Source organism: Talpa occidentalis, unplaced genomic scaffold (genome assembly GCF_014898055.3).
Source record: "Talpa occidentalis isolate TD23 unplaced genomic scaffold, MPIMG_talOcc4v2.1 talOcc4.6, whole genome shotgun sequence".
NCBI lineage: Eukaryota > Metazoa > Chordata > Mammalia > Eulipotyphla > Talpidae > Talpa > Talpa occidentalis.
In genome coordinates this window covers 22239768-22266732 of record NW_023604972.1, presented here as the reverse complement: position 1 = coordinate 22266732, position 26965 = coordinate 22239768, and the positions used below count along the sequence as shown (strand labels likewise).

Below are 26965 nucleotides of genomic sequence, written 5' to 3'. Positions count from 1 at the left end.
GGCAGCATGTACAGAAATATAGACCTAAGGAATCTCTTTTCTTTAGGATGGTTCCTTTAACCTGCTCCCTCCATGCTGGCTTGCAGATTTCCTTCAGAGCATCTGGGGAGAGGGTGGGAGAGGTGGCTGTGCAGCTCCCCCTGCACTCAGGCCTGACCCGTGCCGGGCTCACAGTGTTGAGTTTGTTCATAAATGGTGAGGCCGCACTGCTCACCGGCTGTGGTGGCCTCTGTCTTCCTGTCCCTCTACTCTTGCTGGTTTCATGTACTGGCCTTTGCCTCTGACATTTTCTTTCTTTTTTTTCTTTTTTCTTTTCTTTAATCACCTGTGAATGACCCTGACATTTTGAGCAGACGGTAAACCTTTAAACTCCCATCATTGAAACCTGAAACAAATAGACACAGAATCTATTTGCAGGCTGTGGCTCAAGGGTAGAGGCTGGACGGTCTGAGGCTGGATGGTCTGAGGCCGGAGGGAAGAGGGACAAGCACCTGGGAGCCAGACCTGGGGACTCAAGTTCCAGCTTTGCCTGAAGCCACTTGTGTGTCCTTGGCAACCAGGAGATTCAGTTTCCTTGCCTGTGAAGTGATGAGCTGGGGCTAAATTCTCTCTGACATCACTTCCAACTCCAAAAATGTGAGTCTAGTAAATAATAGAGTAGTAGAAGAAAATGTCCCAGCCATGTTGATTTCAAAATGAGACCCTCAGTGGAAGTATATACACTAAGAAAAGGAGAGGAAAAAGACATTGTGGGTTTGCATACAGTATACAGAGAATTTAATGCAAATATGGTTTGCAAACTGACAGGCAATTTCCTTCTTTCAGATTTTACCATTTGTCAAACAGAGATATAATCTACATCCTTTTAACTCATCTAATGAGTGTTTAGAAGACAACCTCATAGAGGTGGGACCAATAAAAAACAAAATGTGTCTGGTAACAAGAATGATAATAGTGTCAGCCGGTGCTTGGAACTGCCAGCCTCTCTCTGGTCAGTAACTGCATGTGTGGCTCAGACATGTCACGTTGCCCTCCTGGGTCTCATCTCTCTCACTTGTATTTCACAGGGTCACCTTGAGCCTCAGATAAAACCCTGATAAGGTGGGGGGGGAGGGGAAATCTGGGTCCAGTAGACCTAAGTATAAATCTGGATTCTCCCAAGCATTCGCCAGATGCCTGTAGGTGAGACTTTTCACTTCCCCAAACCTTGGCTTCTTTGCCTATAAAATGAGCCAAATAATAATAATAATCTGCAGTATGGTTGTGAGGTCATGCGAGACAATATACACAAGTACTTGATGTATGCTAAGCAAATAGTGGCGGGTCTTACCTAAGATGTGGACCATCACTTGGGACACCCTTAAAATGCTGTGTGATAAATGTGTGGAGAAGGTGAAAATGAGGATAGATTCACTTAGGGAAGGTGGTTCAGAGGCTACCAGTGGGTGCAGCACTGGTTCATATGCTGACTCCATCAGAGAGGGATGAGTGACATTCTGGTTGCAGAGAGAGATGATAAAGAGGAGAAGAAAGTGGAGGTGGGCGGGATGTAATTGAGAAACACACAACTGATGGAGGACTCTCTGGAAACATTAAAAAAAATATATCTGTAATTGACATCCTCAGTAAATCTCCAGGTCCCTGAGACAACAGTTCTACCATCTGACAGCTGTCCTTGGGTTAACTCGGTAACTCTTGTAAGCCATTCCCCTGCACGCTAGTCCCGCAGACAGATGAGAGCGCCATGCCATGTTCTCTTTGAACAACCTGGCTGCCAAGGGCGAGCGCGTCCACCTGCCTCAGCTGCCAGGCTCGAGCTTGTCAGAGCCTGGCTGCTTCTTAGCCCCTGCTGCCCCGAACACGCACCGATTCTGCAGGGCAGAGAGGCAGAGCGGCTACCAGACCTGTCTATCGAGGTCCTATCTAGGCCCTGAGCCCTCGCCGTTTCCTTCCTAGTTTTCAGAATCCGTTGGAAACCAACCACTGCCGGCCTATGAGTCATGTCACTTTTTTGTAATGAGTCCTTGGGCAGAGCCCCAATCCAACAGCCCGCTGGGTTGGAATACCCAGGGAAGTCATCACTTCTGGAAGGAGCGCCATATCATGAACACTGAATTTTGAGAAAAGCAGGTGTGATCGCCTCTTGGGGCCAGCAGAGAAAAAAAGTTCAGGCTGCTTTCTTTTTCAGAGGGCTGGTTTGTTTTTAAATGATGCAGTATGTCTACATCATCCAGACTTCTCCTCAATTAGTCCCTCTTCTCTTACCCTCACTACCAAATAGTCTCTCTTATCCTTTTATGTATGTTATAGCACTGACCACCCATCCACCGGTATCTTCTTTGTTGACATAATTATGTGCCTAACTAAATCCTGAACTCCACAAAAGCAGGAACTTTAGTAATTTGCAGTCTTAGTGCTAAGAAGGTCATGGTTCAATGAGGAGTTGGAAATGAAGCATGTTATGAAATAACATGGTGAGTGCAGTGATGGTGATATGCTTGGGTCTCTATGCCTTTAGCGACTGAGTCCTCTGCTTTCTTTTAATCATCCCCACAGAGAAACTAGCAAATGCTCCAGGAATAAATAAGTGAATGGAGATCTCTTAAGGAAATAAGCCTCTGTTGGTTCCTTCGGTAAAATACTAAAGGTACCTGATCTGTGCTAAGAAACAATACTACAAATTAAAAAGTACAGGAAACCTGGATTGAAAAGTAAACAAGCAAAAATTAATAAATAAAAAACCCATCTACTCTTGATGATCAGAGAAAAGAGCACCCAAAAGATGAGGTGAGGTGTTCCAGGTCTGCCATCAACTCATAAAGCTTTCGGCAAGAAATAAACAGTCTCCAGATCATAGTATCTTCATCCACAAAACAGCAGTGTCCCCCCCGCAATCTGACGTACATAAAATGAAAACTTAATGACGTGGTTACCATTTATTGAGCACTTACCACGTAGCAGAAAGTACAGTCTTTTCTTGCATCTGTTCCTTTAATACTACCTACCCCGTGATATTATTTTCTCCATTTTACAGGTGAGGAAATGATGCACAGAGGCTACCTTGCACAAGGTGCAGAGCTAGTGAGTGGCAGGGACGGGATTCTAGTCCAGGCTGCTTGACTGTACACCTTGAAATTATGAATTATATCAAGCACATAAAAGAATGTATAAAACACATAGAAATGTATTTGAAAAATAAATAACAGGAAAAATTAAATGATCATTCATGTACGCACTCTCTAAATTTGAGAAATAGAACATTAACAATACCTGTGACAATCCTAGGTAATCTGTTCAATCTCATTCCTTTTCAGCCTCAGAAAAGTAACTGCTGGGCCTCCCCGGTGGCGCAGCGATTGAGCGCTGGGTTGTGAAGCTGCCCACAGCCTCTGCAGTGCCGGTTCGATCCCCGGCCGCCGAGGGTCCTGCATGGCGCGCAGACCTTTCCTGCCACCCACTGCTCCCCTCAGCAGTGTGCTTCGGTCCTTCTGCCTGCTCTGCTCCCCGCTCTGGCTCTGGTAAATTCTCTCACCCTCCCGCACTTCTGACTGTACCCAGTGCTTGTATAAATAAAGAAATAAATCTTAAAAAAGAAAAAGTAGGGCCTCCCCGGTGGCGCAGCGGTAGAGCGCTGGGTTGCGAAGCTGCCCGCGGCCTCTGCGGCACCGGTTCAATCCCCGGCTGCTCCCCGGCCACCGGAGGAGGGTCCCACATGGCGCGCAGACCTTTCCTGTCGCCCGCTGCTCCCCTCAGCAGTGTACTTCGGTCCTTCTGCCTGCTCTGCTCCCCGCTCTGGCTCTGGTGAATTCTCTCACCCTCCCGCGCTTCTGACTGTACCCAGTGCATGTATAAACAAAACAAACAAACAAGCAAACAAATAAATAAAGAAAAACATGCCTCTATTAAAAAAAAAAAAAAAAGAAAAAGTAACTGCTCATTCAAATGTCATATTAAAATTCTAACGCTTTATAATTTTTTGACTATTAAGCTTTGCTTAACAAAGAGAATCATACACTATATATTATTTTGTTATTAGCTTTTTTGTCAACATTAACATTAATATGTATAGGTACATACATACATACATTTTTACTGCTACATAGTAGTCCATGCATGAATATGTCAAAATTTATTTAGCCATTCTCTGTAGGTGATATTGGGTTGTTTGTAGTTTTGCTATTACCAACAATGCTGAAACAAATATTCTCATACATATCTCCTAGGAAATCTATGCAGGGGAATATCGAGGACATAAAACTTGGAGGTCAAGGGCATAAAACTTGGGGATCAAGGGTATAAGATATTCAGCATTACTTAGTAATGTCAAAATATATGCTACCTTAATCTCCATGAGCAGCATATAAAATTTCTTATTGCTTCACATTCTTGTCAGTGCTTGCCGTTATCATACTTGTTAATTCTTTCACCAATATGGTCATTCAGAAATGATATGTTATGGTAAGTTTTGTTTGCATCTCCCTGACTACTAGTGAGATGAACACCTTTTCTATTGTTTCTTGGCCATGCATATTTCCCCTTCTGAGAAACGTCCATTTTAAAACAGAGCTATTCTGGGCCTCCCTGGTGGTGCAAGGGGTTAAGACGCAACCTTTGAAGCTATCCACAGCCACTGCAGCATGTGTTCAATCCCCAGCCAGGGAGATACCCACACGGCACAGCAGACTCTCGTGACTTGCCCACTGCTCCCCTCAGCAGTGTATTTCAGTCAATCTGCCTGTTCTGCTCCCCACTCTGTCTCTGGTGAATCCTCTCACCCCCCACATCTCTGGCCTGTACCCCGGTTCTAGTATACATAAATATATAAATCTTTAAAAATAAATAAATAAATAAAATAGAGCTATTTTTCTTATTGATCCACAGTAGTTCTTTGGATAGTAGCAGAGCTTCTTATAAATATAAATCTGTCATAAGAACACCCACAATTTTTGAACATGCTATCCAGAACTATTCTTTTCTTATTCAGATTAGGATTAATCAACATACTCCTCCTTGCCGTTCCAAGCAAAGAGATGCCAAGCGTGATATTTTCTGGATCTTGAGGCTCAGGACAGGCAGTTTCCCAGGCTGCCAAGCCTAGACCCCTCAGCACAGGTTTGAGTAATTATTGCCAGAGCATATTGATGACTTTTAATACTTTGAGTGTATCAGTCAGGTTCCTGTAGGAAATCAAATTTATTCCAGATGGTTCAGATGAAGAGACTTTGATTAAGGTGCTAATTGTAAAGGTCTGTGTTAAGGGAACACAAGATGGGGAAGAAAGGGCATGAGGGGGGGAACATCAGAGGGAGACCATTACCTCCTTTAGGACTGAGGTGCAAAGAGGAAATGCTGGGACCCTGTGGGAATGGTAGCCATGGAGGGACTCACTGCCATGGACAGATAAGCAACGCCAAAGTAGGAAAGGAGCAGGGAACAAACATCCAGTTTTCTATCCTTCTTCTATCCTGACTGCCAGCCTGGGCCTCCCATGGGTCACAGTCACGTAGAGCCAGGCACCTGGGTGATGCTATCTGGAGGGTTGGCCTCCTGAGTACTGAGCAGAGGAGCAAAGGGTAGAAAATGGAAATGGAGGCATGGGACAGCAGGCAGAGCTCAGCCAGGACAGGTGGGATTTGAGCCACCTGACACTTCTTTACAGGAAGGATGACAAAAATCAGCTCACTTAGGAAGGCCGCCAAGCACTAATTATCATTGTGCCCCAACAGTGTGTCAGATTTTATCTAAGTTAGCAGTATAATAAACATTAACCATAAAGCATCATATACTTTTCAGCTGGTCAAATTTACACCAAAATCACATGGTAAACCTGGAACATTTTAAAAAGTAACTGTGCAAGGGACGTATCTCCATTATCTGTCAGAACAGAAGAGAATAATGTCCTATGAGCATGTTATGAGAATTAAATCAGACAACGTATGGCAAATGCTTACAGAGAAACTAGAACCAGTCAGCATTCAAGTGTAGTTTGTCACCAATGTATCTGTCACTTTATTCATTTTACTCATCTATTTAACATTGCTACAAATGCCACCTACAAATGTAGGTTTCTGACCATGTGACTCCCTATTGACAAGTTCTCCCCTAAGTTCTATTCTAATTGGATCTAAAATATTCAGCCTCTCTTCATAGGGACCCACCAAAAACATGACACCACGATTTGAACAATAGTTTACAGATACAAAGCACTTCCACCAACATTGTTTTACAACCACTTAGAATAACCAGGAACTTGTCTCTGTTTTTAGAGAAACTGAGGCTGAAAAAGACAAATGACCTAGACTTTCTAGGTCATAATATGTCACAACTGTAGACATACACTCACAGAATGCCTGGTTCCCTCTGTCACATCAAACCTTACAGAAGTGCAAGACTAGAACATTTTCATCTGTCCCATGCTGGCTGAAGTGCCTTCTTTGGATACCAAATCCTTAAAAGGAAAGCACTAGCATATCCATTCCCCTGTTGCTACCTCACTCAAAGGTAATGCCTGAAAGTGGCTGGATAAAGAAATGGGATAAGGAAAAGAGAATATTTTCCAAGCTTTTTAAAGCATTAAACCATGACGTATTTCATCTCTGCCAATTCACATGCAATCAACTGCGAAATTATACTTAACAGCTAAGAGTTGGAGCAGAGACCCTAGCAAAGGATGGTGTTCTGTGACTTAGGGGAGCCCCATCCTCACTGCCACAAAGGAAAATGAAAGGGGAGATCTACGATCAGACCTGAAATACTTTATTTGAAACAATTTCTAAACACAGGCCACTTGCTGGGGGACAGGGCGGAGAGGCCTTCGAGGCTACATGAGCTCGGATGTGGCAAAGCCCTACAGTCAGTTGCTCTGGGAGGAAGTGGGGCACAGTGGTTTCGAGCAGAGCTTTGGAGTCAGACAGGCCTGCTCAAGAGTCCTGGTGTTGCCACTCACCTGCTCTATGGCCTTGGACTTGTCACGTCAACATGCCGAGGCTCAGTTTCCTCGTGTGAGATGGTGCCCCTCGTTGTGTGGCCACCTGCAGACCGTGGGGTGAGATAATGCACACGCCAGCACTCGGCATCCTGCCCATGGCACATCCCCAGTTAACGAACTTGTACCGTGAGGATGCTCTCAGCTTTCAGTCACTCGATCTCACACTAGATTCTGCTGCCCCATTTTGAGAGTATAAGATAAAACAGTATAGGGTGAGTTACTAAACCACTCAAAACAACTCTTAAATGTAAACAAGAGCATATTTAATGTTGCTTTTTGGAATAGGTCCACGCTGACATACAGTAGTCTACAAAGGCGTACACATTTTGAAACGTGAGAAACATAGACCTGAGTTCAGGCAGGCGAAAATTAATATGCGCTCACATAGGACAGGCATAACATGGATTCCAACAAAATGACCTATTTTTATTTCTTACCCCTGCAAGACTGGCAGAGTTCTGGCTCCTTCCGTCTCAACTTTGTGGCACGGCAACCCAATTTCTTTTTTGCTCTCTCCTTTAAGAATTCATGGTCCCTTAAGAAAGGCAGACCCCCAACTGGCCTCAACCTCTGCCAGGTCCCACCACAGGGGAGTGTTTCCACCTGGATTCCTGTTTCCCGGTGTGAGGGTTCCCAGAGGGAGATTTTAACAGCAGAGGGCTCGTCTGTGTATTTGCTGAGGTGAAGACAAAGCTGTGCAATGCGCTCTCTCTGTCTTCAATCCCTCCATTCCTTTGCCCAAGGATTCCTCTCCTCCTTTGCTCACTTAGATAAGGTACCTGAGTCCTTCTGTTTTCACACACCACACGCCTCCCTTCAGCAGGAAAGAAAAACTTGGGACCAGCTACTTTAGTGAATAGAAATTCATTCCTGCTCACATTACATCCCCCCACCCCCCAAAGGAAAATCCGCATGACTTAGTTAAGACTGTTCACATGCCGGAGGAGAGGCTGAGGAGCAAAGGGCTAGAGAGAGATGAGCTCCCGTTGCCTCCCATGTGACCAGCTCTCAATACCTCCTACGCTCTGAATGCCCAAGGCAGAAAGCAGGATGGAGGGGCTCTCCAGTCAAGGGATATGGGTGACACAGAGGTGAGGGCAAACCATAGGCCTGGAGGACTGGAGATGTCTGGGTAGAGGCAGATACATCAGCCCCAGGGAACTGATGACATCCCAGCCACCAAGACTAAGATCCAGCTCCCTGGCCTCTTCCTGGATGTGAATGAGAGGTTGAGGGCAGCAGAGAGCAGTGTGGGGGAGGAACACAAATTTTACTTGGCCCCTGATTGCAGCACAAAAGAAGTGACCACTTTAGGAAACTTGCAAAATAGGTTTGGTTATATCAACTTAATCTAATCAGTGTCATGAATGCCAGCTGTCTTACCATTTATATATGATGGGCATGTTATGTCAGAAAAATGACATACTTTAATAACAGTAACAAGTTTTATTTGATTAGGTAAGTAAGTTCTATACCCAGGTGCCTGCCTTTGCAATCTCTTCCTCAATTTACATAGTCCTCTGTTCTCAGCTTTAACAGTTTTTCAATGTTAAGGTCTTAGATAGACTGGGGTTTAGGAAGGGTAAGTGTGTCTCTACTTATTCAGTGTTGTCCCTGAAAACTTTGCTGTGATCTGAGCATTTGCTATACAATTATCCTGTTCCTTGTGCTTGTGCTTGTGCCTTCTTTTTCTTTCAAGTGCTTCATATTCATGTAAAAGTTATTAATGAACTTTCCCCCATATACACATGCATATGTAGACAGCTTCCCAATTATTCTGATTAGATCCTAAAATTAATAAATTATGTTGCCTTGCCAACTCAGATTAGAGTTCAAATGAGGACAAATGCAGACAGAACTTCAAGCCTGCTCTCGTTCGTGAGACCACCAACCTGACAGGAAACACTGGTGGGGAGAAGCAGGCAAAATACAGTAGTTTCTGAAATAAAAGTGAGAATTTCTTGCTTCTCTTCCAGGCTCTGATGTTAGACCTTGGAGGAGTCTGATTCTCTGGCTGAAAGCTTTCCCTCCAACCTTGTTCAGTAAATGAGAGGGTAGTACATAATTGTAGTTCTTGGGATCAAAGGCTAGATTGTAATATGAAAAGATTTTTTTAAATAATTACAGGGAAATATAGTGCTAACTGTTTAAAAATCATCAGGCAATATTAAAGTATCTTATGTCATTGTACCGTATTTCATATACAACTCCAAATAACAAGTGGGTGAAAAATTCATTGCAAAGATCGGTTTATGGTCATTTTAAATTTGACTACCTAGTAAAATGTAGTAGGCAAGTAATGTCAACAAAATGACTACTTTGGGTGAAAATAACTCAATTAATTTATGGCACAATAAAAAAGACTATTTCACTCATACAGCAGTATGTGTTAGTGAATACGCAAGAAAAGACTGCAAGTGTGAAAAATAATTATGTACAAAAGCTATACATTTTGTTACTGCTTAAATAAAACGTATCTTTAAATATGGAACTCTTTGGGTAACTCACTTCATTGTCCAAAATTATTGAAACTATTTTAGTTTTTTTAATCAAAGATGGGCTACTCATGACAGCTTCCCAAAAGATCTTCTAATTGGACTGGGCGAAAGATTCATTGGTAGAGGTATACTTAGTAAAAACATCCAGTGGACAAGTTCCATCAGCAACTGTATCCAAAAGGACAATTCTGCTGATTCTACCCTTGCTGGCTCAATTGCTCTCCCTGTCCTCAACAGACTCTGGGGTGAGTCTTTTGAGGTTTAGAAGATTTTGGTGGGCAAAGTCTTTTGAGGTTTAGAAGATCGTGCACTCATTCATGGAGAAGAACCTCCTCCTGTTGCGTCTCCTGGCTTGGTTGACAGCGGTGCGGACGGCACACTCAAACACCTGCTGTACCCCCCGGTTGCTTAGGGCTGAGCACTCCAGGTAGCCCTTTGCTCTCACATCCTGGGCCAGTCTCTTCCCTTCTATGGCACTGACACAGGAGGCCCTGTGGGGGCCCATCTCCCGCTGGTCAGTCTGGGTGGCCACCACCAGAACGGGGGTACATGGCAGGTTGCTCCTGACCTCACCGATCCACTTGTTCTTCAGGTTCAGGAAAGAGTTATGGTTGGCCACAGAGTAGCACATCAGCACCACATCTGCCTGCTGATAGGATAGTGGGCGGATGCTCCTGAAGGCGTCATTGCCAGCTGTGTCCCAGAGGCCCAGGCTGATCTGGATGCCATCCATGAAGACATCCACACCGGTGTTCTCATACACTGTGGGCTTATAAGCCTCCGGGAAAGTTTCTGAGGTGAAGCGCACTAGCAGAGAGGTTTTCCCTACAGCAGAATCTCCTACCAACACACACTTGATGGAACTCATCATGTTCCCAGTCTAGATTCCGAATTTTGAGTTCAGAATTCCAAGGAAAGAGCCGTCAGTGAGCTGCTGAAGCAAACGCCATCCAACACAAGCAAAGAAAACCCAGAGGGTTGTGTTCTCAGCACCTCGGAGGGTTATCTGCAGAACAACGCTTCTCCCTGTCTATCCAAGGAAGAGGCACGTTCTGCTTTGAATGTGGTGTCTTCAGCTGAAACAGAAAAAGAAAAGAGGAAAATGAGTCTTTCTTTTTTCCTTCTTTTGATGACGCGGAGCTTCCTCATTGGCAGACTGGTTAATCAGGGGCCCACCTCACAGTAGCAGCCCAGTCCTACTTGTCAAACCCACTTTTCCATGCAAGGGAAGCTTGGATCTGTCACACCCCGGCCCTGCACCCACAACTCCACCCAGTGAAGAAACAGAGGCTGACTTTATCTCTAAAATCAGCCTAGTGATAAAAACAAGCAACTGCTCTGATCATAACATGAAAAAGACCTCAACAGCAACCTGGGGTGTGAATGAGACGTTTTCAAACAGTTCGCTCGGCTTCTGCACCAAGAAGCAGGGAAGGCAGCTGACGGTGCTGGCCGTCACCTCAGTTTCCGATGGGTCCCAGCCACTTTGGGAACTGCAAGCAAGAGAAATGTAATGAATGACAGGCACTATATTCATTTCTCTTCATTTATTGATTAACCAGCCAGTCCTAGATACAAGAAATTACCAGAACTCTAAAAATTTGCTGTTTTTTCCCTTGAGGTTTTCTCCAAAACTGGTTGCAGATGTAGTAGAAAGGGCACGGTCCTTGGCATTTTCTGCATCTGACACCAGGCTCCCTTTCCTAGGTGATGACATGGCTCTGGAGCAATCTCCAGACCTCAGTTTACACATCTGCAGACATTTAGGAACCATTTCTCAGAGACGCTGTGAAGATGCCATTATTTCTTTCCATGCTTTGGACAGCCCACCTATGTACAGCGGGAACTATGCCAGGAGCCTGGTTAAGTAAAATAACATGCTTATAAGCTGCCATGTTTGATGCCTGTGACTTAAATAGGACTGCATAAATATGACGGAATCTGAATGCCACGAAAGGGTCCAATTAATTCTCCTTCACTGCAGGTGAGAAAGCTCCAGACAATGAGATCAGCCTTGGAAACTGTCCTGTCTGCTGAGGGACATCATACAAGGCCAGCCCAGCTTCTAACAGAGAAAAGGTCTTTCACACCAGAATTCAAAGTAAAGCTTATTCATGCACCCTGGGCTTATGATTCCCCAAGAGTGATCTTCCTGACATGGCATGTGAAAAGCAATATAAACCTATAGATCTGCTGTAAAACATTTTTTAGATCATTCCTTTAAATTTTGCCTTCCAAGACATTTTTATCCTTGTCAACCCATGGTCTCTGTGTAATTAGACATGATAACTATTGCAAATGAATTAATCAAATAAATAATATATATGATTTTCATGGATTCATTTTTTTTTTTAACCATGCAAGAACTCAGTCACCTTAGTCAAGTCTTGGTTTCTTAGTCAAGTCTTGGTTTCTTCATAAAAATGAAAAAAAGAAAAGTCCCATTTCATGCAATTATTAAGATTCAGCATGTGGAGAATGAGACTTAGTGCAGAGCTAGGCACATGGGGTTTACAGGGAGTCGCTGGGTTATCTATTTTCACTACTGTTTATTTAAAATGCCCAATATTGAATGTCCAGTGCATAGGGACTCAGCTGTCAAATATTCAGCTGGACTGCATCTGAAAACTCATAGTCACGACGGTCCTGGAAACCTCTTTATATCAGACCTTTGAATAAGGGACTCCATTGTGTCTCAAATTTTAGCTCCTAAGCTCTGCAAATGACTCAAATATTTATGACATCCTTTTTACTTAGTCCAGAACTGAATGTTCTTAAGACACTTTTAAAGTTTGTTTATTTATTTATTTTTAATTGAAGTACCACTGGTTTACATCCTTGTTAGTGTCAGACAATAGAGGATTCACTCAGGTACAATCACTGTAGTTCTCCCACCATCTTAAGACATCTTTAAGTTTTATTTTGGCCCCAATGTAACAGAATCAAAACTAGAATCAAATCTGTGTGTGGATCAGGCTTCTGCTTAGTACATAAAATTGCTCTAATACATTGAGTAAATTCAAATTTCACCTGCAAAAGGAAATGGTGAGGGTCTAAAGTTCAGTAGATCTGGAATTGAACTTGTTACCCAACGGACTACCTGTGCCATAAGCTTAGAAGAGATTCTTGACCACCTATTAAGCTTTAGTTGCCTCCTCTGTAAAGCAGATGAAATAATATCTATATCACAGGGTCACTGAGAGAATTAAATGTGCCTAGATGCATAAAATCCTCAGCATAGCGCACAGTGTAGACATACACTATCTGCCGTCAGCACAGCAAGCACATAACAAGCAGCCCTTAATATTAACGACATTGTTAAATAAAGATTACTATTTTCTGCCTTCTTTCAAAAGGAATAAATTTTATTCTATTGTATTTCTGTTGTTGGTTTATTAGCTTTAACTCTTTGTTATGTTAGTGGTTGCTTTGAAAGACAGAGTTTGACAGTAGTAATAAGAAAAAGAATAAAATATAACAACTATATACAATTATGAATAGTAAGCAGGGAGTCTGAAGTAGCACTAGAAAAGTTTCTCTAGCAAAGGCTGCTGTGTATCTTCTCTGTAGCCTGACTACAGAAAAAATAGGATTTATTATAGCATAAAAATTAAAATATGATGTGAACAAAGAAATTGCTGCCTGAGATTTGACACCTAGGGAACTTCAAAGAGTCAGACTGCAGGAAAAGTCTCAGAGAACTTCATTCCCCAGGCATTTTGGGTTCTAAGAGGCATTTCGAGTCGTCTTGCAGGCCTCAGTTTCTGAAATTGTAAAGTAACAATAATTGGATAAGATCATCTTTTTCTGTGGCTCTTGAAGCCCAAGGAGCAGTCTTTCTTGACTGCCTCGAGGAATACAAGAACACAGACCTCTGCATTACTCCGTGGCAGTAAGATGGATGCTAAATCTTGACCACAAGCACAACCTTGGCAGATGGCTAAGTGTGGAGCTGGAAAGGAAGGTGGGGCGGAGTCTGCCCAGGCTAGAGCAACACCCTATATGGACATAACATCATTTCCAGCGCGCGTGTCACATGTGTGCCACGTCTTCAGAGCGGAAGGTTAAGGGACTTGATTTCAGAGGGATTTCTCCTACAGGGAGAAATTCTCCCTAAAAGGGCCTCTGAGTGACAAATAGAAGTGAGTTTTAGTGGCAGGGATGCCCCTAGTCTGTCTCTCAGCGGGGAAGGGTTATCTCGAGTGACTTCAGAGGCGTCGTGAGGGAGGCCCCGGAGTGAAACTTGGAGGATTTAGATGCACAACAAACCCTCAATCCCAGACCATCTTGGGACTCAATCATTTTTGATTTCTCTTCCTTTCTCCTCTAGTTGGCATTTTCACAGAAAGGTTGTCTTCCTCAGGCCCTCATGTTTCACACAGAGACACAGGAGGGAAGGGAGAAGTGGGGGCTTTCTATCTGCTCTGAGAAAGGGAGGGCCCGAGGATGAGGAACTCCCACTCTAGGCCATCTGCAGGAGAGCTGAGGGCTGTCCAGTAGGAAATCCTGGATGCATTTCCATTCTTACCCCAACTAACAGATAGCCACTGTCCACTACTGCTCTTTTTTTCAGACACACACTGTGCTAATCTATTTGCCTGGAAAGAGCCACCCTGCATTCACCCACTAATTCCTGCCTCTTCTTTAAAAATCTTTGATCAAGGGCCTCCCTGGTAGTGCAAGGGGTTAAGCAAAGAACTATGAAGCTATCCACAGCCTCTGCAGCATGAGTTCATCCCCGGCCGGTCCGGGAGCAACCCACATGGCTGGGCAGACCTCTCCTGTCTCACCCGCTGCTCCCCTCAGCAGTGTATTTCAGTCAGTCTGCCTGTTCTGCTTCCCACGCTGTCTCTGGTGAATCCTCTCACCCCCTGCACCTCTGGCCTGTACCCAGTTCTTGTATGCATAAATAAATAAATTAAAAAAAAAAATCTTTGATCCCCTGACCCCCTACTCTTATCAGGGACCCTCGATGTATTACCAAAATGCATGTCGCCTGCACTATCACACTCTTGAAATACTCCTCTCGTGTTTCTCTCTCATCTGTGAAACCAGAATAAGATGTGCCCCCCTACCTCACAGGGGGCTTATAAGGCTCAGGTGGAAATGATAGCAATACAACAATACATTGCTTGTGCTTTCACACAAACTTTGTACATTTGGAAATACTCTTGCTTGTTTTATGATAAAGTCCCTTCAGAACAGTAGAGTACGATGTAAAACTAAGGTGAAATGATGACTATTGTCAATTATTATTATTGCTGGCTGTAGGTTAGCTACACTTTGATTGAGGTAGCTTAGTTCAAAATGTTAACTTTTTATTTATTTTTCAAAAATATAAACTCATGGTCAACATGCTGGGATGGCTTGTCAGTTACAGAGAATACATCTAAATGTCACCCTCCTTGAAAGATCCCTGGGCAAAGGACCTGCTTGATAGCAGCCAATTCATTAAAGAATTAGTTGCCATGAATCTAACACAAAATTAGGATATCATCACACTCCTCGGTCACTCATCTTCTGCCAGTGTGGTCCCTTCTACAGCTTTGCGGGGACATCACAGCACAAGCAGACAGACCCCACTTCTGATGGGTGAACCCACAGAGTGCTTCCCATCTAGAAATGGGGCTGAGTGCTTCATTTCATTTCTTTCACTTGCAGGAAAAGCAAATCAATTTTAAAAATCTTAAATACGTAATAGTGAAAAAGCACAACCATCTCTAAACATTTTCTTCCCAAATTTTTATTTAATTTTCACTCCCTAATAAATATACCTTTGCATATTCCTTCTAAATATTTATTTCAAATTAAAAATGTATCTTCAATATATTCTATATATTTGCCAGAGTTTAGACAAATAGCTTTCCATTATTTCAATAACTCTTAATTGCTTAGCCATTCCCCACTGTTAGTAGCTTTGTGTATTTCACCACAATTAAAAACTGTACTATTTTGGATTTATATATATATATATATATATATATATATATATATATAGACACACACATATGTGTCACTTTATGTGAAACAATTTTTTTGAAGGATATGTTCCAAAATGAGGCATTTCTGTGTCAATGGGACCTTTTGTGACTTTACATTACTGAGCATCTTCCAGGACTTTGTGTGTATGTTTTATTCACTAGTTGTCTTATTCACTGAAAAAAAATCATGTGCGAGTGTGGCAGGCACTGTAACAGGGTAGACAGTGCAGAGGCTTACCTCCTCCTCCAAGTGGGAGACCTGTGGAGGAGGAGAAGTCACAGACCCAGATAAGGATCCCCAGACAATGAGAAAACATTGACCTTCACCTACTAGCTCTACCCGCCTTCTAACAAGACATCCCATCCCTCCCTGGATGTAAGAGTCGCTTGTAGAAAATATTGTAGCCAACAGATGCTGTTGAAGTTACTTTGAGATTATCTGAACTCTTCGCTTGCTAGGGGGTACAATTACCTTCTCTGACTTCCCTTGCCCCAATTCTGCAGAACTAGCTCTTTGCGAAAGAGCAAAAAGTCATACTGAAAATGACTTGAAAAGAAAAGAAAAGAAACTCAAGAGTGAAAATGGGTTCGATACACAGAACCAGATCACAAATCAAAGTAAGTCTGAGAATGAGGGGACCCTCTGCCTTGAGGGGCTTTTTTGTCTGAAGAGATGAGGTGAACAGGAGGAGCGTCTGTATCAGGGTTCTGTTTTCCTCTTAGACTGAAAGTAACTCCCTATCTGATCTTTACTTACTGTGAAAATATGAAATCTGCCTGGAGTCTGACAAGATCTCCACCAAGCCCGAGATAATAGCCGGCTGTTATCATCACACCCCAGGGCTTCCCAAGCCCGCCTGCCAGAACCACCACCGCCATCATTCACCCCCAGGCCCAGGCCACCGGTGGGGAACAGTATTTCCATTATGTGCTGGCCCCATCAGACTGAAATGGGCCTCCTCAATCTGGCCAACTTCTCTTCTCATTTTCTCCACACCATTTCTACATTCCCTATTTTTCTGATTATAAAAATGGTACATACATACACCTTACAGAACATTTCAAAAACACCGAATAATCTAAAGGAGGAAACCAACTAACACCTAGAACCAAAAGCTGTAAGATTTGTGTAACTTTTCCTGTTTCTTCAATGTCATTTTTATTTTTCAAAATAAAATGTCATTTGTTTTTTCAAAAACGTCTTTTTTTTTCCAAAACAAATACCTTACTTTGTGGGTAGCTTAGCATCTTGTGCGGTTTTTTTTAATTTAACAATTTGTGTCATAAATACTTCCTACAGCATTAATTACTATATTAATATAAGTAATTTATATCATAAATACTTCTATGCATAATTTTAATGCTGGCATACTATTTCATTATAAGAATTACCATTATTGGGCCTCCCCGGTGGCGCAGTGGGTTGAGCGCAGCGCCGTGATGCTGTCCGCAGCCTCTGTCGCGCTGGTTCGATTCCTGGCCAGCCAGGGAATTACCCACATGGCTCAGCAGACCTCTCCTGACTTGCCCACTGCTCCCCTCAGCAGAGTTTTCGGGTCCTACTGCCTGTTCTGCTCCCTGTTCTGTCTCTGGTGAATCCTCTCACCCACCCGCACCTCTGGCCTGTACCCCAGTGCTTGTATAAATAAATAAATCTTTAAAAAAAAAAAAGAATTACCATTATTTATTCAACCAATTGCCTATTGTTGAATTTAAATTATTTCTAATTTTTACTATAATAAAAAATTTTAACATTTTAAAAATAAATTTGTATAAAATTATTATTTCCTTCATATAAATAGAAATGAGTGCAATTACTAGAACAAAAGAGATGGAAAAAACTGGACTGATTTATGCTTCATAAGCAGTAGTATCACACTGCCAACTGTGCGTAATATTTGCAAGTTTGATTTGTTTTCATTTGTAATGCAATTATTGTAACAGGGTGGTCCCCAGGAAAGGGGGAGGTTCCCTGCCCCACCCAAGGGAGGTGGAGCTGAGCAGGAAGAGGAGAAGCTGCAGAAGAGACTGAGGAAGGAGCAGGATGGAGCCAGGAGACCTGGAGGAGGCGCATGGAGCCTAGAGACACGTGAAGAAGCTGCGCTTGTCTTTTGGTCGTGGACGGGGTGACACAGATGTGGGTGAGACCCATGGGGAGGTGACAATGGCAGCTTTTATCTTGATGTTGATTTTGCTCTTTTCCTTCCGGGCTTGTTTGGTTGTTTCTGACTCTTTTCTGTGGGTCCCCTCTGGAAGATGCTTTAGACTTGTGGCAGGCTTTGGGGCCTTGCTCTGTGCCAATCCCATTTGGATGGACTTTTACCCACGAGGGGACGGGTAACTTTGGGTGCTTGATTTAGAAACTAGACTCTTTGCCTTTCCTGTATTGTTTCCTAGTTTTTATTTTTTTTTTTTTTTTTTTTTTAATAGAGGCATGTTTTTCTTTATTTATTTGTTTGCTTGTTTGTTTATACATGCACTGGGTACAGTCAGAAGCGCGGGAGGGTGAGAGAATTCACCAGAGCCAGAGCGGGGAGCAGAGCAGGCAGAAGGACCGAAGTACACTGCTGAGGGGAGCAGCGGGCGGCAGGAGAGGTCTGCACGCCATGTGGGACCCTCCTGCGATGGCCGGGGAGCAGCCGGGGATCGAACCGGCGCTGTAGAGGCCGCGCGCAGCTTCGCAACCCAGCGCTCTACCGCTGCGCCACCGGGGAGGCCCGTTTCCTAGTTTTTATTAAAGTTCCTTCCCATTAAAGTCTCCTATGTTTTGTGTTGATGCGGCGGATGGCAGAACCCATTTAGAATAGGCAGGTTTGCGGGGTTTGGGCTGCCCCTCTCCCTGTCCTATAACATTATGACTAGCGAAATCAATTATAATTCTCTTATCAGTTTATTGACCACTTATATGTGTTTCGCAAGTCATCTCTAACCTATATTTCCAGCAAGGTATATTTCATTTCTTTTTAAAATATTTTGAGAGATTAAGGATGATAATCTTTTCTTGGTTAAATAAACATATTGCAATTTTTAAACATATGTTTTACCATGTAGTCTAGGAACTCCCCCACATTCCTAGTATACCCCATACTTGAGCTGCCCCTAAACAGCGTGTAGCATAGCAAGTCCCCTGATAGAGAGAAAACTTAGCAAGATTAGATGACTCAAAGGTCATCTAGTTCAACCCACTCAGTTTCCCCACAAGGAAACCCGGAACCAAGTGTTTAGCTATCGGGGGCTCACTTGAGGCCCAGAAACTGGGTTAGCTGAGTCAGCACCCTTTCCTTCTACCAGGATTTTTTCAAGGACCTATTAAATCTACATTTTATATCCCATACTTAATTTTCTTCATATTTTCAATGTGAAGCCCATAGAGATAACTTAGCTAGATATTCCAAATAGGTGACTTCTGATCAAAAGATAGCTCCCAGTTTTAATATCAAAGTACCTTTCAAACATGTTCTTTTTCTCATTTACTTCCTTCGAGATACATCCTCTCTCTTTTTTGGAGCCATCATGAAACTTTCCAAACTTCTCTAGAATTAGGATAAATCCATAATGTTTAAATTGCTTAAACTGTAAAAGCAGTCAAGGTTTTTTATTTTGGATTTTTAACCCAAAACACTGAATGGAGTGAGGTGATTTACTTTTAGATTTAGTTTCAACAAATGAAATTGTTGATTCTCAATTCTGCAAAAATGCAAGTTGCAGAGTCAGAGTCTCAATTAGATTCTCATCTCCATCGCTGATCAGCAGTATATACTCAGGCAAGTCCTATAACCAGAACAAGTTGTGGCTAATGATACATAGACTGTGGGATTTTTTTTTTCAAAGATTTATTTTTATTTATTTATACATATAAGAACTGGGGTGTAGGCCAGAGATATGGGGGGGTGAGAGGCTTCACCAGAAACAGTGGGGAGCAGAACAGGCAGATCTACTGAAATACACTGATGAGGGGAGTACTGGGTGAGACAGGAGAGGTCTGCTGCAACATTAGTGGGGTAGCTCCCTGGCCCAGGATCAAACTCAAGCCGTTGCAGTGATAGTGGTGAGTCTTAAGCCCTATGCCATCAGAGAGACCTACTGTGGGATTTTTAAGGCAATTAAAAAGACTTCATTTCCCATACCTAGTGTCGTGCCTGTCTCATATAGAATAGTAATAAAACACTCACACGGCCCTTGCCATTGACAAGATACTGTTTGAAATGCTTTATGAAAGTTAGCTCATTAATCATTACAACAGTGTTATGTCGTCGATATGTGGCTGGCTCATTTCGCAGCTGGGTAAACTAAAGCACAGAGAAGTAAAGTAACTTGCCCAAGATGACAAGCTAGTGTTTGCACCACAGCAGGCTTGCTTCTGAGTCCATTTCCAGTACTGACTCTACCTCGCCTCCCACTGACACTCATTTGGGGGAAGCCTATCGACCTTTGCAACCTTGATGAAACCGAGCAATCTGCTGTGGTCTGAATGCTTGTGTCTCCCAACCAAATTCAGATGTTGAAACCTAAATCTCAAAAGGATGATATTAAGAGGTGGGTCCTTTAGGAGACGATTAAGTTATGAGGATGGAACTCTTATGAATGGGATAGTGTCCTTATTAGAGACCCCGGAGAGTCCGCGTGCCCCTTCCACCCCATGAGGACTATGAAGAGGCACCTTTATGAACCAGGAGGCAAGACCTCCCCAGACTCTAAACCTGTCACCACAAATATCTTGAGCTTTCCAGCTTCTAGAACTGCAAGAAGTCTGTTCACAAGCCACCAGTCTGCGCTATGTGATTATAGCAGCACAAACAGATTAAAAAGGCACAATCCTTTTTAAAAAGAAAAGATATGTAGTGAGGAGAGAGCTGGAAAGAACTTTTTCAGCTTGTGGGTGAGTTCTTTCATAATACAGGTCTGATCTCCAGCAACATTTGAAAAATTCCTCCCTTAAGCAGACACTCACCATTAATAGATGTACCAAGGAACCTTGTGTTAGCAGAGGCAATTTGACAGAACCCAGAGGTGTACCTGGAGTACGTGACAGGTGCTAAGACGCTCATTTTTTAATCCCTTATCTAGATGACAAAATTAGTTTCACTGATAATGTGTAAGAGTCAAGAACAATCATTATTTTCTTGATTCACTATTTAGCTTTGAAACAAACAAGCAACAATTTACAATAAAAGTAAATTTTCATTTTAAAACCATTATTCAAATGAAGTAAAATATTTTATGAACTAAAATGTGCTCTTATTAAAAATATTACATTTTGCAGCTTACACTCTGCTTCATTTTCAAATTTAAGTACAGAAGCCAAAGAGGTCACATAGGATAATAGAATTGAAGTAAATGAAGTTCTGCTTCATGATCTCTGTAATCTGCTGTCATTCTTCATTTCTAGTCTGCCATTTAAACTCAGGAATAGTGGTGCACAGGGGCTGGAATTGCAACCTTTCCCTGAGGTCAGCTCTAATGGAATCTATACACATCGCTAAGCATTTACTCTGACTTAATCATTGCCAATGCAAGGTAATGATAAAAAGCAAATCGACACTGGCTTTATTGTTGCTTTTAAATTCTCCACACACAATCCCCTCCCTTATTGCAGGCACATGAGTGGCCCCCTTCTACAACCTGTCAGCAACTAGCAAAATTTTAAGTGCAAGTTCCATTCAACCCAGCAATTCCAATTCTTTAAATACATTGTCCTGTCATACTTACACAACTAGTCAAGACATATATGCATTAGTTTTCTTTCCTGTATTATTAATAATAGCAAAAAACAACTGGAAATAACTGAGGGGTCCATCAGAAGCAGTGATTAAATTAATTCTGTCATATCCATCAGTGGATTCCAATACAGCATAAAAAATGATGAGGTCAGCCCAGATGACTACCCAAGGAGGGTGCCTGCCCATCACATATTAGTAACTGAAATAAGCAAAGAGATGAGCAACTTTTAGAGGATCCCATTTACAAAGAAACTGAATGTACAGGCCTAGTGCAGTGCTCCTGAACGCTGAGAAGGGCCAGAAGGACACTGGCCCAGATAAAGGAAATGTGTCTGTGCAGTGGTAGGGAAACCCACATTTATTGAATTCCCAGCACCCTTTATACATGTCCCTCTATAGATAAAACTATGCTAGGAAGACAGCAATTATTCCCTAAATTGTCCAAAGGAGAAGAGGAATAACTTAAGACAAAAGTTTGCACAGCTTTTCGTAGGCTGTCAAATCCCCTTTTGGAATGTACATGTATATAAACTTCTTATATTGATTATATTACAAATATCATACAAAGCAATGAATGCAACATCTCCCTAGATGTTCAACTTCTGATCAAGGACATACAGATAATGGGAGAAACAAGTTTTTTACTACCCTGATACTGCTAGGATATTCCAAGACAAAATTCTTTTTTTGAAGTGGTTAATTCATTGTTTATGCATATATAATGTTCTGTGAACATTAAATTCCAAATTCATAGAGGTCTGAAAAAAAATGACTGAATATCTGCCTTTAATTGACCCTTATCAGGCCTTTTTGTTGTTGTTTGTTTGATTTAATTGAATGCATTTAGGTATTGCGGTAAGGTTAGCTTACATCTTTCTTTGTATTGCAGAGGTACAGGATCTCTCCCTTCAGGTGTGGTTACTACACCACCCCGACCCGCACAGCACCCACAGTTCATCTCCATAGTCCATTTTGCTCCCTGCCCCACTTTATTGTCCCCCTTCCTATCCCATCCCTCTCTAGTAGCCTCAGTTCCTTAGTTATATTTCTAGGGTTTGTTGTTAGTTTGGCTTTATTTAACCCTAAATCAGGCCTTCTTTAAAAAGCCTAATGGGGATAGAGATAATAAAGAAAATGTTCATATAATTTAGACAAACGTAGAGTTTATTTATTTATTTATTTTAACCTAGTTAATAATGTCTCTGACCCTCACTGTCTTTGCTCTTCTCCATAGATGACTTTGTGGGCAGAGGTAACTGGCCATGCAAAGGCAGGATGGCATGGCAGGACGTCCTCATAGTAAGGAGCCATATAGCTGGGGCCTTAGAGAATAAAATCCTAAATTAGAGAGAAAAGAAGCAACAATCTGCATACAAATGACCTCAAGCCCGGCTTCACACCACAAAAAATTAAAATTTAAATAGGCAAGTGCTATAATAAAGCTGAATGCAAATTCAAGAGAACCCTGAGGACAGAGTGCTTAAATCTTCAAGGGTGGTAGGGGAGGAGGGGGGTGGTGAAATGGTCTTGGGGGAGGGAAAGAATGGAATCAATGGGCAGTCCAGATAGAGGACGTGGCCAGGCCAGATGTGCATGTGAGAAAGGTCTATGCATTTGGAGGCGGTAGAGTTGCTTCTGTGGTTGGAGCACAGGGGGAAAATGACATTGGAAAGGGACATTTGGGCCCATATGTAAGGACCCTTTCATGCACACTAAGTGTGCAATAGCCTCCAGGTAGCCTCTGTCTCACTACCTTTCCCCTCTCCCTGTCCTGCTTCACCTGGCATCGCTGAGCTCACTCCAGACTATTCCATAGGAACAGCCCCCAAACTCTTTTCCTCCTTTCCTGCCTCAATAACTCTCGTGAAATATATATTTTTCCCATCTGGCTCTTGCCGGTAAACTTCTGCCTGACCCAGAGCCCAGCTCAAATGCCACCACTTCCAGGAAGCCTTTCGGAAACTCCCAGTAAGCACTGTTTTCCCCCTTACTTGAGCTCACATGTGATCTTTAAATATTTTATAGTTACTATTTTGAAAAGCCAATACATACCTACAGTTAAATTCAAAGCATACAAAATTGGCAACTAAGCGTTCCTCCTACGCCTACCCTAACAAGGCCCTGAGTTATTTTCTTAGAAACAACTATTAGACTAAGCTTCTCAAAAATCTTCCCAAAGCTACTACATTATGACATGTATTCACATACACATACAAACAAATGCATATGTGTCATTATCATACACACACATTATTTTTTGTATATACACTTGCAGATTATTATACTATACTCCTTGGCGCCTCTCTCACTTAAGTTCATGAAACTTTCTCCGAATCAGTAGATTTTGAGTTGCCAGATTCCTTCTAAATTCCTTCAATAGAAGACTAAGAAATTCCTCCTCAGTTCCAGATAGAACTAAAAACATACTCCCCTCAGCAGTGTACTTCGGTCCTTCTGCCTGTTCTGCTCCCCGCTCTGGCTCTGGTGAATTCTCTCACCCTCCCGTGCTTCTGACTGTACCCAGTGCTTGTATAAATAAATAAATAAATCTTAAAATAAATAAATAAATGTAATATTCAATATAAGTGGAGAGTCCATGTGGTGATTCGACTTTTTCACTATATTATGTGTAGAGACAGGAGGTAAAACCCTGGACGTGGAGCGAGGCTCGGGTCCCTGCTGTCCCACTCACCACACGCCCTTGCTCACACTACTGAAGGCCATTTAACCTCTTCAGCCTTCAAGTTTCTCATCTGTAAAATTTAGGCATTGAGCTTGATGGGCTGTGATATTTCATTTTTTTTTTAAAGCATCGATATCACAAGTTGCCTTGGGAATAGAGGTTAATGAAGGAAAGGAGTTGGGGGCAGACATCTCTAAGTTCCTGCCGAGATCTTTCTCTACCCCCAGGCTTTTGCTCTTGCTTTACCTGCTTGCCTTTCCTCCTCCTTGACCAGAGACAAACGTGTTTTTAAAAAGCCCTCAGCAGGAATCTGAGCACAAAAGGGCCTCAGCGGGGCCTCAGCAGACATCTGATTTCTAATTTCAAGACTGTTCTTTAGCAGTCTTCTTAGATTTACAAAAGATACAAGCAGAATTAGTTCCTTTTTCCTGGAAGCAACCCCCAATCCAAGTTAGAGTTCACTGGCCTAATGTGAAAAGAAAACTTGCAAATACAGAGTACCTTAGAGAGTTTTAAAATAGTTACACCCATTCCATTCCACCCATTCCAAATAAAAAACACCCATTCCATTTACAGACCTCAGCACAAACTACAAAGTGATCAGTTGGAGCAAAGGTCAATGACCCTTTGAGCCCCACCAAGTCCTTCAGTTCTCCAAAGCATCCTCAAGGCTTTGCTAAACAAAAAAGCAGCCGTTGGCGCCCACTCACTTGCCTCCCAAATGTCCACATCCAGGACAGAAGTTCTCAGGCCTTGCCCCTACCACCTTAAAACAAACAGAGTTGCTGCCCAGAGATTCCCCAGGGGACCAGCTGGTAAGAAGGAGAGGGGCTGATGGTAGGAAGGAGAGGAGCTGTACAGCCACGTGCTCGCAGGTGACTTGCAGCTCTTGCTAGTTTATCCACAGCTCCTACCTGGAATTTGATGTCACTGGTTAGGCCACTTCTAATGTCTCCGCTCAGCCACTAACATGTTTGAACCCAGGGGATACTATTATCCCAGCTCTGTGTCTAACAGCAGGGACTTTCAGAAAACACGCACCCTGTGGAATTGACTGGCCATTTCTGTTTTCATTTTTGCCCACATTTATCGCTACTTCTTAAAATACAAGCCAAATTACTACACAGGACAACTTTTCAAAGAAAAAAAAAAACACCCTTTAGATCACTGGATTTCTTATTACTTTAGAAAAATTTCATCACACAGTGAAAAGTAAAAGACAATATTGTTACCTGAAAAAAAGCTAGGTCAAACAGTATGTGCAACAAGATCCTGATTTTCAATAAAAAGAGGAATAAGAACTTACATCAAGATGCTAACAATGGGGCCTCCCCGGTGGCGCAGCGGTTGAGCGCTGGGTTGCGAAGCTGCCCGCTGCCTCTGCAGCGCCGGTTCGATCCCCGGCCGCTCCCCGGCCACCGGAGGAGGGTCCCACATGGCGCGCAGACCTCTCCTGCCGCCTGCTGCTCCCCTCAGCAGTGTACTTCGGTCCTTCTGCCTGCTCTGCTCCCCGCTCTGGCTCTGGTGAATTCTCTCACCCTCCCGTGCTTCTGACTGTACCCAGTGCTTGTATAAATAAATAAAATAAATCTTAAAAAAAAAAAAAAAGATGCTAACAATGTTCTTATTAGTGCAATTATAGATTTTTTCTCTTTTTTACATGGTTTATATTTAGCAAATTTCCTTTATACCACATGCTACTTCTTAACCCAAAAAGAAACTCATAAAAATAGCTCTTTGACCTTCCTAAAAGAAAATATAAATGCATCCTGCAGTTCCTTCCTGAAATGCACCAGTAGAAGCAGTATTTGCTCCAAGACTGGAAAGGTTCTTTCAAGAAGGCAGCACACAGGAGACCTGCTTCCAGGGTCAGGGTCAATCCCTGAAATGACTCTCAACGAGTCCAGAATCCCTTCCCCAATAGTCACCTTGGTTGTAGGGTAAGTAGGTCTCATGGGCCTAGAAATCCCTTTCTTACTCAATTCTGAGGTCCTCAGAGCAGAGCTCCTTCAAACACCACTCAAGTAAAAAAATTAATTTTTAAAAATGGTATATTCCAATCATTTGTTTTGTGTCTATATCATCCTGCTCAACAAGATAAAAAAAAAATTTGAGGAAACCAGTGTACTAGGAAAAGAAGTAAGTTTCTTGTGTATTAGTGAAATGTGCTACTGCTAGGTTTATGGGAACTTCTACCTTTTGTCATTAAAAACCAGAATGGGTAGGACATGCTTTCACCCAAGGTTGATTTCCTCCCCATGGTCTTCTGAATCAGATCCAAATACAGGAAGACAATTTGCCAAGATTCTCTCTCCACTGACAATGTGTAGATGGGCAGGGCCAAAATATGATTCCCAGACTTGCTTATGTACAATGTTTCCAACCAAACTTCTTGTTTCTGATTAATAGCTCTTCACATAAATCCAGCTGCTCAGAAGTGACTTATTTTTAGTTATCTTCATGTACTAGGTGACTCTAGTCTTGCTTCTGTGGCGCAAGCCCACCTGAAATTACTGGCAAGAGATAACAGACTCCAAAAAGAACCACCCAGACATGAGCATGAGTCAACATTCTTAAACCCATAATCCCAAAGTGAATTGAAATACACCAGGAGCTAATCCTCTCACCTCCTTCCATCCTCCTCTAGCTACTCATCACTTGTACATTACACTCTCATAACACTCACATAGGCCATGCCCACATCCATCAGAACGCTCACTTCCTTCTGCTTTATCATCTCCAAAGTGCTTACCTAGTAAGATTCAATTTGAAAAATCTCTTCAGTGTTCAGTTTCCCATGAAGCTTTACTAACTTGACTAATCTGGCCCAAGGGATGCGTGTGTGTGTGTGTGTGTGTGTTCAGGAACTAGAAGAGTGAGACCCACACTTGGGATTTTTCTAAATTGAGATCTCAGGAAATTTCACTATCGAGAGTCAACTATCTGTGGGTAAAGTATGTCCCCTCCTTTTTGATTCACTGGGTGTCTAATGAAGTAGAGGGCTTCCTTTCTCTATCACATAGAAAGCCAATTACCTCATCCTCTCCCTGTCACAATATTCTCCTGGCTGAATTCCAGTGTCTTCTCAACTATGA

General features: G+C 42.6%; 1 protein-coding gene across 2 annotated transcripts in view; it reads right to left on the bottom strand.

Moving 5' to 3' along the window:
* Positions 1 to 8174: 8174 nt before the first annotated feature.
* RHOH (ras homolog family member H) overlaps positions 8175 to 26965 on the bottom strand; it is a 36918-nt gene continuing 18127 nt past the window's right edge. The window contains exons 1-3 of one of the 2 annotated variants that reach the window (XM_037530358.2): positions 26623 to 26928; positions 10859 to 10979; positions 8175 to 10562 (exon numbers count right to left, since the gene is read on the bottom strand). In XM_037530358.2, the coding sequence (XP_037386255.1) occupies positions 9782 to 10357 (576 nt within the window). In that variant the 5' untranslated portion in view covers positions 10358 to 10562; positions 10859 to 10979; positions 26623 to 26928 and the 3' untranslated portion in view covers positions 8175 to 9781. Of the gene's footprint in view, positions 10563 to 10858; positions 10980 to 26622; positions 26929 to 26965 lie in introns of those variants that run through there. The other variant, XM_037530359.2, reaches the window with a different exon arrangement.